Source organism: Phocoena sinus, chromosome 4, assembly GCF_008692025.1.
Source record: "Phocoena sinus isolate mPhoSin1 chromosome 4, mPhoSin1.pri, whole genome shotgun sequence".
NCBI classification, from domain to species: Eukaryota; Metazoa; Chordata; class Mammalia; order Artiodactyla; family Phocoenidae; genus Phocoena; species Phocoena sinus.
In genome coordinates this window covers 20287001-20300533 of record NC_045766.1, presented here as the reverse complement: position 1 = coordinate 20300533, position 13533 = coordinate 20287001, and the positions used below count along the sequence as shown (strand labels likewise).

At 39.1% G+C, this 13533-nt stretch overlaps 1 protein-coding gene across 1 annotated transcript in view; it reads left to right on the top strand.

Annotated features, from left to right (window-relative positions):
• Positions 1-572: 572 nt before the first annotated feature.
• COPB2 (COPI coat complex subunit beta 2) overlaps positions 573-13533 on the top strand; it is a 38278-nt gene continuing 25317 nt past the window's right edge. The window contains exons 1-7 of the mRNA XM_032630176.1: positions 573-701; positions 4838-4975; positions 8484-8570; positions 8779-8905; positions 9778-9926; positions 11794-11940; positions 12869-12968. Of these exons, the coding sequence (XP_032486067.1) occupies positions 699-701; positions 4838-4975; positions 8484-8570; positions 8779-8905; positions 9778-9926; positions 11794-11940; positions 12869-12968 (751 nt within the window). The 5' untranslated portion in view covers positions 573-698. The remainder of the gene's footprint in view (positions 702-4837; positions 4976-8483; positions 8571-8778; positions 8906-9777; positions 9927-11793; positions 11941-12868; positions 12969-13533) is intronic.

Here is a 13533-nt window from a genome sequence, read left to right as displayed (position 1 = left end):
GAGATCCTGCAGGGTCGGATACTCCCATATCCTGGGGAGCTCCAGAGCTGAAGACTCTTCGCAGCCCTCAGACCACCAATGCCTGAAGCTCAGCCCAGAAACCGGCCCACATCCTTCCAGCCTCAATCAGGGCCCCGAGCAGGCCCCGCAGAGGACTCCCTGGGCCTCGTTCTCAGGTCCACCAGAGTACAGTAGGCTTAGAGCCTAGCTTCGCCTTCCCTTCTCTTCCCCGCCCTCTCCTCAGAGCCAGAATCAGAGGAAGCTTCACAGCGCTTCTCAGCCCCTGCGACACAACTCCACTATAGGGGAGTTTCTCCGGCCGTTAGCATTCGGATGAAGCATTTCGCTTTTCCTCATCTCATTTAACTCGCGGTTTTCTGATTCTCGTACAAGCTCAGCAGCCCCAGGACACTGTAGCGGATAGTGGAAGCCACACCCCCACTTCCCCAGCAGCGCCAGGTGGGCTCTAGGCCATTTAGGAGGCCCTGTTGCCTTGGAAATTGGGGCGGGGCTTGGGAAACGTCAGCCCCCCGCGCCGCGTTTGCGCAGGCGCTCGGGCCCTGGACTCGCGTTCTATCGCGAGAACTCCTCCCGGAAGTTCCACGTCAAGCAGTCGGCCGGTCGGCTGGTCGGTGGGTCTCTCCCGGACTGCTTCGTCTGCACCGAGTAAAGGCGTCCGGGCTCGGACCAACGGAGCCATGGTAGGTCCAGGCCCTGTAGGAGGGAGTGGGGCCCCTGCGGCCAAGGCCAATTCCTGGGGCTCCTGGCCTGAGGACCGTAGTCAGCAACGGCCTGGGCTCCCGCTGCGGCCGCCGCCTCAGGCCTTGCGGGGTCTTGGTCCAGTTTGAACTCTGGGAGGGAGTGGTTTGAGGAGGCAGTGCCTGGAATTGAGGGGTCCCTGACTCCTCCGGTGCTTAGGGCGTTTGCCAGAGGTCGTGCGGTCTGCAGCGGGATCCTTGGTGTAGGGAAATAGAAGAGACCGAAAACGTTGAACTCCGTAGAAGGCTTTGGCGAAACTGCCTCATTGTGCCTTTAAAACGACGACAGCTGATTTTGCAGTCATGTTGGGTTTGTTCTGGTATAGTATGTGCTGACCGCAAACTACGAACTTAAAGAGGCAAGCCCCCCTCCCCCCAAAAAAGTAAATAAAATGCATAGAGAGTCAAGAGTGGAATTTCAGATGCTTTGGGACCCCAGCTTAAGTTTCTAGGGAGAAACGAAGAGTTGGGGAGTTGTTTATAAAACTGGTTGGCGTGCTTTTCTTCATTTGCAAATACAGCGGCTGATAAGAATGACAGTCATGACAGCATTTTTTATTATCACCCCCAAATATGCTCTAAAATACTTTTGCACAAAAAGAGTTATAATAGTAAGAAAAACAGTATGATAGTGTGAGAATTTCTTTCCAAAAAGATGTAAGAAATTCAATATTTTGTATTTAAACATTTTCCTGCTTTTCTTCACTTGTTAGGAAGCACAGGTTCAAGGATTTTGGAGCTTGAAGACCGTAGGGATTAATAAGTCCAAGTTCCTCGCCTTGCTGTTAAAGGAAAAAAATAAATAAAAACTTAAAATCAAGTTAGTTTAAGGCTCATTGCTGCAGAGTTTTAACTACAACAAGTTGATTTCCTGGGGAAACTTGTGAACATTATGGATGCTTCCAGAAAAATGCATAGAGAAACACGCTGTGTTTTAGTGGGTTCACTGACAGATACCGCCCGCCCCCCCCCCCCCAGTCCTCATCCATGAACTTTATTGGGTTCCCAGGTTAAGAGCCTCTGAACAATACTGAAGTCACTTATTTATGCCACCTCGTATTACCACCACCTGCTCTGGGGTGTGCTGTGCTTTCAGCACTGGACATTTTTGGAAACAGCCTAATTTAGTTTAGTAAACATCTGCCTAATTTAGTTTTCTTTTGCAATGTTTAAGAGTATTTTTATAATTACATATTTCATTCTTTAACACATTTAAAATCTTTTATATAACTACAAAATGTGAATTTATTTATTCACTCATTTACCATAGGGTGTTTACTATGTGCCATGGATTGTGCTAAACATTTGCCGCCTAATTCTCACAGCAGCTGGGAGAGTGAATTATAAATGCTTATGGAGTGGTTACAATAGGCCAGGCACTGTTCTGTTTAACACTGAATTTAATTCTCATTATGCTAAGCGGTAGATAATAGTCAATGGTTTTACGTTTTTCAAACCTGAGAGTTAAGTAAATTTACCCACTGTTGTACGTTTGAAATGAGTAGTGGAACTGAAGTTTGAGTCCATCATGATTCTTTAGACCTCGATTATACTGTCTGTACTTAAACCTCTATACCCAAATATATAAGATGCTGTGGAGATAAACACATGAATAAGCAGTGACCCTGCCCTTAAGTAGCATCTGTTCTAGAAAGCAAAAACAGACATGTGCACAAATGTTAAATGTTAAAATTAAAACCTGTAGGATCCCGTAGGAAAGGATGCTTCTGGTAGGGTAATCTGAAAGATCATAGTAGTGGCAGTAGCATTTAAGCTGAGTCCTAAATGCATCCAGCTTTTGGGAGATATAAGGAGACATTTAGAGTTAAGGCTGCAGTATGAGTACCTTACTCGTTTTGGTATTCCACAGTGCCTAGTACAATGTCTCATTCAAAGTAGGCACTAAAATCTTGGGAGAAATACAGCAGGAGCTCTTGGCTGTACTTTTTGAACTGAGATTGGGGGTATGTAGAGTTATACTGGGGTTGCTCAGTCCCCTGGACCACCTTCCTGAAGCATCACTTTTACTCAGTAATCAAGCATTTAAAATATTTTTAATGGTAAAATATACATAGTTTATAAGTGTACAGTTTCCTCATTTACTAGAGGAAAAAGCCTCCACCGTGCTTCCTGGCATATAATAGACACATAATGTTTGCTGACTCTGAAGAGACCAGAAAAAAATAGTTAACATTTGTGATGATAATTAATGGGACAAAATTCAGAAATGGGTGAAGTAAGAGGTCCTGCTTCAGCAAGGTATGTGAAGATGATGGTTTGAAAGTAGCAAGTTTGAGATGGAGAAGAAGGTAAGACAGTGGAAACATTTTTGTGGCTATTGTAGAGAAGAGCCAGAGAACTCGGATCTTTTAAAGGGAAGTAAGAGGTGTAGGTTGTTGCCAAAAGTGAGGGAGGCCTGTATAGAAGTCAGAGCAAGGTTCGAAGCAGTCAGTGACCCAGATTTGATAGAGATCCAAAACGATGAATAAAAGCCTTGTGAGGTGTTTGCTTTGTCTCAGGAAATTATCTCTGCGGAAATAATGTAGCAGTCTTCATTTGTGTAGAAAAGTAACGTTAAATTTCTGTCCAATTCATTATCATCATGGAAGATCGCAAAAATAAAAATTGGATGATAACGCAACTTGCCAAATAAACTTTTAGGTTGTGTGTAAAACCTGTTGAAGGAGAAATATATTTTAAATCAGTCTTCCTCAGATCTGCTTCCAAGAGAGAATTAAGACTACTGCCCTAAGCCATCATTATATATGATGAGTTAACTTTTCTCCTAGAGAGGTATCCTTGGGAGAATTGAGAAAGTAGTTATTCAGATCATTTTCTTTCTGTGGTTTAGATGAGGAATCCAGGTTGAAGAAGGCTGTTTTAAACTATTAGTATTTTATGACTCGAGAGAGTATTTTAGCTTCGGTTTAAAATTGTAATTTCCGTTTGGTTCTTGTAACTTAAATACGTTAAAACATTATAAACATTACCATTTGGCTCCAAAGCCCTTCGTGGACATGGATATAACCCCTATTGATCCCACATTACATTGCCTAGCATTTACTGATATTATTGCCAAAATAAATCTAATACTTTTCTCTGAAGAACTCAATTTTTTAAAAAAATAATTGAGGTATAATTGACATATGACATTATATTAGTTTTAGGTGTCCAATATAATGATTTGATATTTGTGTATATTGTGAAACAATCACCACAATAAGTCTAAACACCTGTCACCATACATAGTTACAAAAATGTGTTTTTTCTTGCAATGAAAACGTTTAAGATCTACTACCCTCTTAGCAGCTGTCAGATATGCAGCACTGTATTATTAACTACCGTGCTGTACATTACATCTCCATGACCTGCTTACCTTGTAACTGGGAGTTTGTACCCTTTGACCCCCTTCACCCATTTCTCCCTCTTCCACACTCCACCTCTGGGAGTTACCAATCTGTTCTCAGTATCTGTGAGCCAGGTTTTTGAGTTTTGTTTTTTTTGGGTTTTTTTCATATACATCAACCAAAACAATATATCACAACATATTGAGGGCCAAAGCAGATACGGGAAAACAAATGTCCTCTGTTAAGTCAGAATTTAGCAAAAATGTGAAACATTGCTACTCTTCTCACTAAATTTCTTTTGAAACTATAGTTAGTTTTCATAACAATATCTTACTTAAGTTAACATGTAATGGGTTTAGTTCATTTTTGAAAATGAATTAATACACAAATATTTTAATGTCTCAATTTTACTTTTTAGCATGGTAAATATTAAATATAATCTACCTAAAAAGAAGCTTTTTAGTGTCCTCGAAAATTAAGACTGTAAAGGTGTCCTAAGACCAAAAAGTTTAAGTCCTGCTACAAATTAAAAATTCTTAAATACTCATATTTTTTTGTATATATGAGTGAATAAGTAGGTGCTTTAGACTTCAAATTGTGTCTGTAATTTAGCAAAGTAAAAACTGAATTGTTTTGTAGGCATGTTAATGCACTGTTTTTAGTTAAGATCTCAAGCATGTTTTATTTGGCATAGCAATTTAATGTTAGTTTGTTTTTTATGTTTGTCCTTAGCCTCTGCGACTGGATATCAAGAGAAAGCTAACTGCTCGATCTGATCGAGTTAAGAGTGTGGATTTGCATCCTACAGAGCCGTGGATGTTGGCGAGTCTTTACAATGGCAGTGTGTGTGTTTGGAATCATGAAACACAGGTAGGAATTTTTAAAGACTTTATTAGAAATACTATCTTAATCTGTTTACAATGAAAGAGAAGAAATACAACAGAGTTCAGTAGTATATGCCTACTGCTTTCTTAAATAAAATTGGTACGAAGTATTTTTAATAAACTAACATTTATGAGGGTAGAGCTTGTGGGAAAAACTGTCTGGGCTCATTATATCCAATATTTAAGTGTTAAGTTCTGAGATAGGTAGTATTAGCTCTACTTTGAAGTTAAGGAAACTGACACCAATATAAGATCACTTGCTCTAGATGAAAGTATTTAATGGTACTTAATTTTCCATTCAGTGAGTATTCTAACCATCTTAAGAATGGGATTTTTACTTTTATTAAGTTTTCCCCAAGTGCTCACTGTAATGCATGATGCAGGTAACTTCCAGTCAGCCATACAAATTATAGATTATATCAGAGAGAGATTTGTAGTCAGCTTTTCATTACACATGAGAATGTGCCTTTTACAGATTATTTCCCTTAAATGCTTTCATCTGAGTAAATAATAGGTCTTTCAGCTTAGTTTGTCTTATCTTTTCCAGTCTTTGTTGGCCATCCTTAATCTTTTTCTTTCAAAGTACAGAACATATCATAGTTTTGAGTCTATTTATACAGTAATTATCCCCAACATCCAAGGTTAAGTTCTTAAAATCCAGATAAAATTCACATTTGAGGGACTTAAGATGGCAAAAATAGGCCTTAGGGAACCAAGTTCAGGAGTAAACCTAAAAACACCCTTACAGCTTATATCACTCTAATGAAACAGTAAGGACTACACAGTCAGCCAAGTCCCACCAGTGACATTTTATTCACATTAACACTTTGATCTCTGCTGTATCCCAGTGCCTATGACATTACTTGACACACAGTAAGGGCTCAGTAATTACTTGTTGACCTAGTGAATAATAAACTTTCCTTTTATCAGTATATCACTAATTCAGAATTTCTGTCCAGCAACTTCAAATCTTTATCTTGTGAATTCCTTTTGCCTTGATGTGGAGAGTATGCTTGTTAACTGCTTTTGTGTGGGTGGGGTCGGGGGGAGGATCTACTCTCTCCATGTGTTTAAAACCTTTCAGATTTTATGCTTAGCAGATACACTGGTACCTGCTCCACCGCCACCTTGCTTCCTGATGCCCCCTGGAGTCCCCTCTGTCAGCTCCATTTAACCATTTCTCAGCTCTGTCATTTCACTATAGTTGTGCTCTAACGCCCTGGTGTACTTCCCTTATCTTTCTCCAGGCTTTACTGTAACATAACTGCTTTATCTGGGTCATCTACTTTGCTTCGTTTTTCTTTCTGTACCCTTCTGTGCCCTCCTGCAGGGCCACCTACTTCCCCTTTCATAATTCATCTCATTGGTAAGTTTTTGTTTAATTTCCTTCTTTCCTTCAAAAATGGAGGTTTTATGAGGACAGGGATTATCCTAGTGTTAATTCCCGTTGTTATTCCAAGTGGGTACCTGGCAGACAGGCTCATAGTAGATAACTCAGTAAGTTTTTGTTGAATGGTTGATCTATTTTTGGTTCTTCCTGCTTTTCCTCCTCTTTTTATCACCAACAGAAGTTACTTGCCACTTGTGTATTGAGAGCAAAATTCTTGAAAGAGCCAAAAAATGTTTTTGGAAGTAAATTCAAATGTACTTGAATTTCAAATAAGGAGATATTATACTCTTTGAGGTGATGGGTGCAGCAGTTAAAAAATCAGTATGTTATATATACAGTGGAATATTTCTCAGTCATGAAAAGGAACGAAACTGAGTTATTTGTAGTGAGGTGGATGGACCTAGAGTCTGTTGTGTAGAGTGAAGTAAGTCAGAAAGAGAAAGACAAATACTGTACACTAACACATATATATGGAAGCTAAAAAATTGGTACTGAAGAACTTAGTGGCAGGGCAGGAATAAAGACACAGATATGGAGAATGGACTTGAGGACGCAGTGGGGGAAGGGGAAGCTGGGACGAAGTGAGAGAGTAGCATTGACATATATACCCCACCAAATGTAAAATAGACAGCTAGTGGGAAACTGCTACATAGTTTCCCTGCTAATTAAATGATGTGGGCAAGCCTTTTAACCACGTTGAGGCTCGGTTTACTTACCTAAATGAAGATGATATGTTGCCTTCTTCGCAGGATTGTCAGAAGGATTAAATCAAATTGATAAAATTGTGTAGGAGACCTATAAGGCCCCATACAAGTGTTTCTTTATTTTCTTACATTTCGCTGCTGGTTTACATGTTGAGTGTGTAGCGTTTCCTCCTGTTTAGCTTGTTTAGCTTCTGGAGTGGGAAGACCATCCCTTAGGTCATTTGTATCAGCCACAGCACTTAACGTGGACCTGAAACATGACTGTTAGTTCTGTAGCTGCTTTATTTTTTACTGCTCAGCAGATCCCTGAATTTGTTGGCTCCTCACGAGCTTTCGTGGATTTGTCTGTCATCTTATAGGTTGCATGTTCTACCTGTTTGCAGTGTCTGTATCACAGTCAGCTGCTAGTGGTCGTGCAGGTTGGAGCTTATGTCCCCACTCATTCAGCCTTTGACTGAAGAATCTTTGAAGTCTTGCTCAGGAAGCCAGAGTGGGCTCAACAGTTCTTGTGAACCAGTCCCTATTTTTAAATTTGGTGCACATAGTTAATCAATCAGAATATGCTCTTTTCATTATTCTCTCGTACAGAAAGAGAGATTGAAAAGTGATAGTTTGATTTTCAGAATTTTAAAGAACAAAGCATCAGAGTGGGAGGACAAAGAGATGCATTCATCCCTGCTCTTTCTAGCAGAGTCTCCTAGTTTTCCACCTTTATCCTGTGTATATAATTCTATTCTGAGCAGCTTTAAGGGACATCTGAATCACTGTGTTCTCGTACTTCACTAAAAGGAAATGGCATCTGTATGGAAGCATATTGCTGAACTGTACAAAAGAGTTGTATCTTGTTTATAAATTTATTTTACGGGTTTATGGGTTTAATTTTTAAAAGGAGAAAACTAGGGGCTAATTCATTCAACAAATACTTATTACACATTCATTGTTTTTCAGCAGCTGTTCTAGACTCTAGGTATACAGTGGTGAACAAGATTCCTGCCCTCACGGGGCTTAGCAGGAAAGATTGACATTAAACACGTAATTATGAAGGTGCTATGTTGTGAAAGTGGAGTATAAGGTCCTCTGGGTGCGTTTTCAGGCGGAGGGAACATGAGCAAAGAAGGCACTGGGAGTAGCCAAGGATGAAGCTGGAGCACAGAGGATGGGGAACTTCATCTTGTTGACATTTGCTTTCTTTTGTCATTTATAAGTATTTGCACTTTGAATATGTTAAAGAAAAGATCTTTGGTCTATTGTTTTCATTTGACTGTTGCACTTTTATATTTTAGCCTGAGAACATTTTATGATTAGTAGTGATATAAAAAATCGGATGTTTTAAATATAACAGGATAGATTTTTCAGTTATTTTCTCATGACTCAAAGTGTACTCTTGTGAAATTTTTAAGACACTGGTGAAAACATTTGAAGTATGTGATCTTCCTGTTCGAGCTGCCAAGTTTGTTGCGAGGAAGAATTGGGCTGTGACGGGGGCGGTAAGTAATTCCCTGCGCTTCTAACCCATCCGTGAACCTGTCAGTGGCTGCTTTGGCGGCGGCGAGTCAAAGAGCTTTGGCTCTTGCTTTGTTTTGTTAATTAGTGCATTGTTTTGGAACCTGGGCTTTATACCCTGAGCCTATAATATACTTTTTTGTGCAATTTACTTCATAACAGTAATGATGGTGTTAAACTTTCCATTTCCAGGATGACATGCAGATTAGAGTGTTCAACTACAACACTCTGGAGAGAGTTCATATGTTTGAAGCTCATTCAGACTACATTCGCTGTATTGCTGTTCACCCAACCCAGCCTTTCATTCTAACTAGCAGCGGTAAGAGATGACCCCTTTTGGTCATGTGCGTCTCTTTGAGTAATTCATTTTCATTCAGTGAGACATGCAATTCTTTTACTGCTGTTACAAGCAGAGTTCTAATTCCAAGCAGCCTTTAAACTATTTAAATCCATTAACGTGCTGTCAGTGCTGCTTACTTTTGTATTTTAATGAATATCAGTTCTACTTAGGATTTGTATAGCAGTTGCTCCAATTCCCGTCAGGGAAGACCTGAAGGTCTAGATGCTGAAAAGTCTGCTGAACAGAAAGCTAATTTACATGCTGATTGAGTGAGTTTTTGGCAGATTGCCATATACCCTAGTCAATTTTATCTTTATACTCAGACTAGTTTGCTCCTTGGTATTATGTATAAAACAGTGGCGCTTTTGGAAGGCATTTAAAACCAGTTGCACTGAACTGGTAATAGCTCTTTGAAACATTTTAATTTAGAGATTGAGAAGTAACTCAGAACTTTTTTTTTTTTAACCAATCTTGTATTAAAAGAGAAATGCTTATTTCTGAAATAGTCACTGCCATCATTATTCGTTCATACTTAGACTCTAATCAGACTTGTTCCTCTTTCATCATTCTGTAAAGCCCATTGAGTCTGTCCTAAATTTTTTTCCATGAAATTTGTATATTTGCTATTAGTAATCTCTCTCTTTTATCTCCACTCTTTAGAGAGTTAAATTTATTCTTAGAATAAATAAGCATATTGAAAAATCTGTTCAATTCCGATTCTGTTTCTTTAAGACATGGAATATGTGCTTTGTGTTAGATTGGCTGCCTTAAAAGGCACAGAGACCCTGCACCTTAGTTCTGAATGAAAGAAATAGAAATTGCAACTAACTGGAGACTTTCTTTTGGTCTAGATGACATGCTTATTAAACTCTGGGACTGGGATAAAAAATGGTCTTGCTCACAAGTGTTTGAAGGACACACCCATTACGTTATGCAGATTGTGATCAACCCCAAAGATAACAATCAGTTTGCCAGCGCTTCTTTGGACAGGACTATCAAGGTAGGATGTCTGCTGTTGGTGTCAGTTATGATTGTTGGTGACATATAGTTGTGTCAGGTATTTTACTACTGGCTGCCCAGAAAGTTATTCCTGAGAAGTTTCTCTCAAAAGCTCATTTTGAAGCAAAATAGGACTTCTCATTTTGAACCAGAAGGGCATATTCTGTTGAGAAGAACAGTGTGGCAGCTCAGTGTCCTTAATGAAGGAGTGTTTTTCCACGTGGAAGCAATATGGTGTAAGACTTCTTAAACGTCTGCACACCCAGAATAAGAAAATGCCTGTATCTTCTCGAGGTCACTGTTTCCTCTCCTTTAGTATATTTGTTGTTGACTTCTGCTGATTATTAATCTGTTTTATATTTAAATGTCATCTGCCTCCATTCTTTTTCTTACTTCATTTCTCCATACTGCTTCCAGTTATCTTTCTAAAACATGGATTCCATCTTGTCAGTTCCCGGTCTAAGGATAAAGTCCAAATGCCTTGGTGTGGAATACAAGCGTTTCCAGGACTAGCCTTAGCTAATGTTATGAGATATCTCCAGTAACACTGGTCTACTCACCATTTTCTAGAGAAGCCCTGAATGTTCACAGAACCTTACCTAATTCAGCTGGTCCTTCTGCCTGCAGTATTCTTTATTCTGCCATTTTGATTTCTTTTCCTCTGGATAATTAATTACTGATCTTTCAAGGCTTAGCACAGTTATTTACTCTGAGAAGCTCTCTTCAGACATACATTTCACCTCTAGACAGAGCCAGTCATTTTCATCCCGTTCCTTCCATCGCTTTTTTGCCTCTATTATGACCTTCATGTTGAATAACAATGAACGTGTCTCCGGAAATTTTTATCCCTGAAATGTTGACGTTTGGGGCAGGAACTGTGTGTTACCCCCTCCCCCAAACAGACACACGTTAGCAAGCAGCACAGTGCCTTGCCTATACTAGATGCTTAATACATGTTGCAGTGAGTGTAAATACGTTTCTTTTCCCACTGTAGTATTTAAATTATTTCTGTATGCATAGATTTAAAATATACATTACATAAACTTTTGTTTGCATGTATAGGCTTACATCTATATAACATTTTTATTAGTTTTCCTTTAACTTTTATAAAATGTTATATGCTGTTTGTCTGACAATTTATTATTAAATGTTATATGTTGAATATCTTAGGACTTCGGCTTACTTTATTTTTTTTCCTTTCACTGGATTGTCCTTGCTTTTGACATAGGTTGAAACTTTGAAATTAGTTTTAAACTTTCTTCACTAAATTAGGTATGTCTTGAAGACAAAAATTATCCTATCTTTGGCTCTAGTAAAGTTTGTTTACACATCTTTATACTCCCCACGGGGCCTCCCATGTAGTAGGCATACAAAATAAATATTTGTAAAGGTAAAGCTCAATACCAGTGCTGTAGTAATATTTGACTACTTTTCCATACTTTTAATTTTTTGACTAAGCAGTAGTTTTCTCCTTTTAATACGTCCTACTAAGTCCACTTTCATTAGCTTTATATTAAATCTCTCATGAAGTCATTTCCTGCCCTTAAAGTAGTGTTTCTCAAAGTCAAGACACCTGGGGTGTCTGTTAAAAAAACCTAGATTCCTGGGCTTCATTGTAGATCCATTGAGTCATAATCTCTGGGGATAAAGCCTGGAAATCGGCATTTTTCAGAGAATGCTATAGTGATTCTGCCCCCTGGAAATTCAAGGAAAGTGAGAAAAAACAAAAACAAGTGGGTGAAAAAATGAGCTTTCTTCAGCCCCGTCCCCCAGCTTTGGCATTTATATGACCTGTCGGGGGTGTGGTGGAGCTGCCTTCTGAAAAGCAAAGCCCCATATTGACTGGCAGATGCTGTTGCTCTCTGAAGGTGTGGCAGCTGGGCTCCTCGTCACCAAACTTCACTCTGGAGGGACATGAAAAAGGTGTGAACTGCATTGATTACTACAGTGGGGGCGACAAACCATACCTCATTTCAGGTGCAGATGACCGTCTTGTGAAAATATGGGACTATCAGGTACAGTTTTTTCATAACTTACTTGCCATATGTTAGATATGCTTCTTACTGTTTCTTACAGGACAGTTCAAACTTGGGTTATTGAACTCTGTTATAGCGTAATAAGGCATCAGAATTTGCACCTAAAATGTGGTCTCAGACTTTCATTTATATTTGAAAACTAGCAGACAAATGAATAATGTCATGACATCACCATGGTACAATCATTTTGCCACAAAGACTCTTGTAAACCTAGGTATGTTACTATACTTTTTTTTTTTTTTTTTTTGCGGTACACGGGCCTTTTTTTTTTTTGCGGTACGCGGGCCTGTCACTGTTGTGGCCTCTCCCGTTGCGGAGCACAGGCTCCGGACGCGCAGGCTCAGTGGCCATGGCTCACGGGCCCAGCCGCTCCGCGGCATGTGGGATCCTCCCGGACCGGGGCACGAACCCGTGTCCCCTGCATCGGCAGGCGGACTCTCAACCACTGCACCACGAGGGAAGCCCTGTTACTACACTTTTTATCTCCAAGAGTATGTTAAATTTTTATTTTTTTGTTTCTCACATCAAAATTTCAATAAACAGTTAATAAAATGAGGCCTAGAAACCAGTTGTACTGAGATACTCAGATTTGTGTTTAAATACAGGATAAAAATATTAAAGACATTATCTTAGGAATTTGAGGGAATGACACTTAGATGAAGACCACATCTTTCAGGGGTGTGTTGTGTTTTCTTCTTTAAATGTGATAGTTACATTTACATTTGCCTGTACTATCAAATAGAGAAAATGTGTACACGGTAAGGTGGTTCTATTCCAAAAATCTCTGTATTGAATACTGTTAAGATGTCATAACCGCTCTTATTTATTATGTATCTGTGCACTGGGAAAATTAAGGATGAGTTATTGTTTGCCACTAATAAAAGTGTTTTCTGTGTACTGATTACAGAATAAAACATGTGTACAGACACTGGAGGGACACGCCCAAAATGTGTCTTGTGCCAGTTTTCATCCTGAGCTGCCAATTATCATCACAGGTTCAGAAGATGGTAAGTTAGAAATGAATATTTATTCCTGTGTTTAATATCATTACTAAGTGGATATTTAAGCTGGCTAGTGCCCTGCATTTTCATTGGTAGTTTCAAAGGATTTTGATATTTTTATTAGAGTAGAGACTACTTAAGCTATAAAAGAGTAAAGGGGCATTATTATCAGCATCATTCTAATGTGTTTTGACTCTGTTACTTAAATAAGAGGACACCCAGGAGTGCTAGAGAAAAGCTGAAAAAGCCTGTGCTTTGGAGTCTAAAAGCCCGGGGTCAAATTCAGCCTCTGCCACTTCATAGATGTATGGTTTGGGTACATTATGAAATGGGCATAGATATATCTGCCTCATAGGATTACAGTGAAAGGATGTGAAGAAATCATGTATAGAAAGCATCTGGCACATAGTGGGCACTGTACCCAGGAATCCTGTCATTATTTCACACTTAAGATCACATTTCTTAGTTTTAGTTTCTTATAAATTTTCTATTATTTATTTATGTTGCTTTATAAAATCACAGACTATAGATCAAGAAATTAAGCTGTCAGGAAGTGTGTTCTGCTTGAATA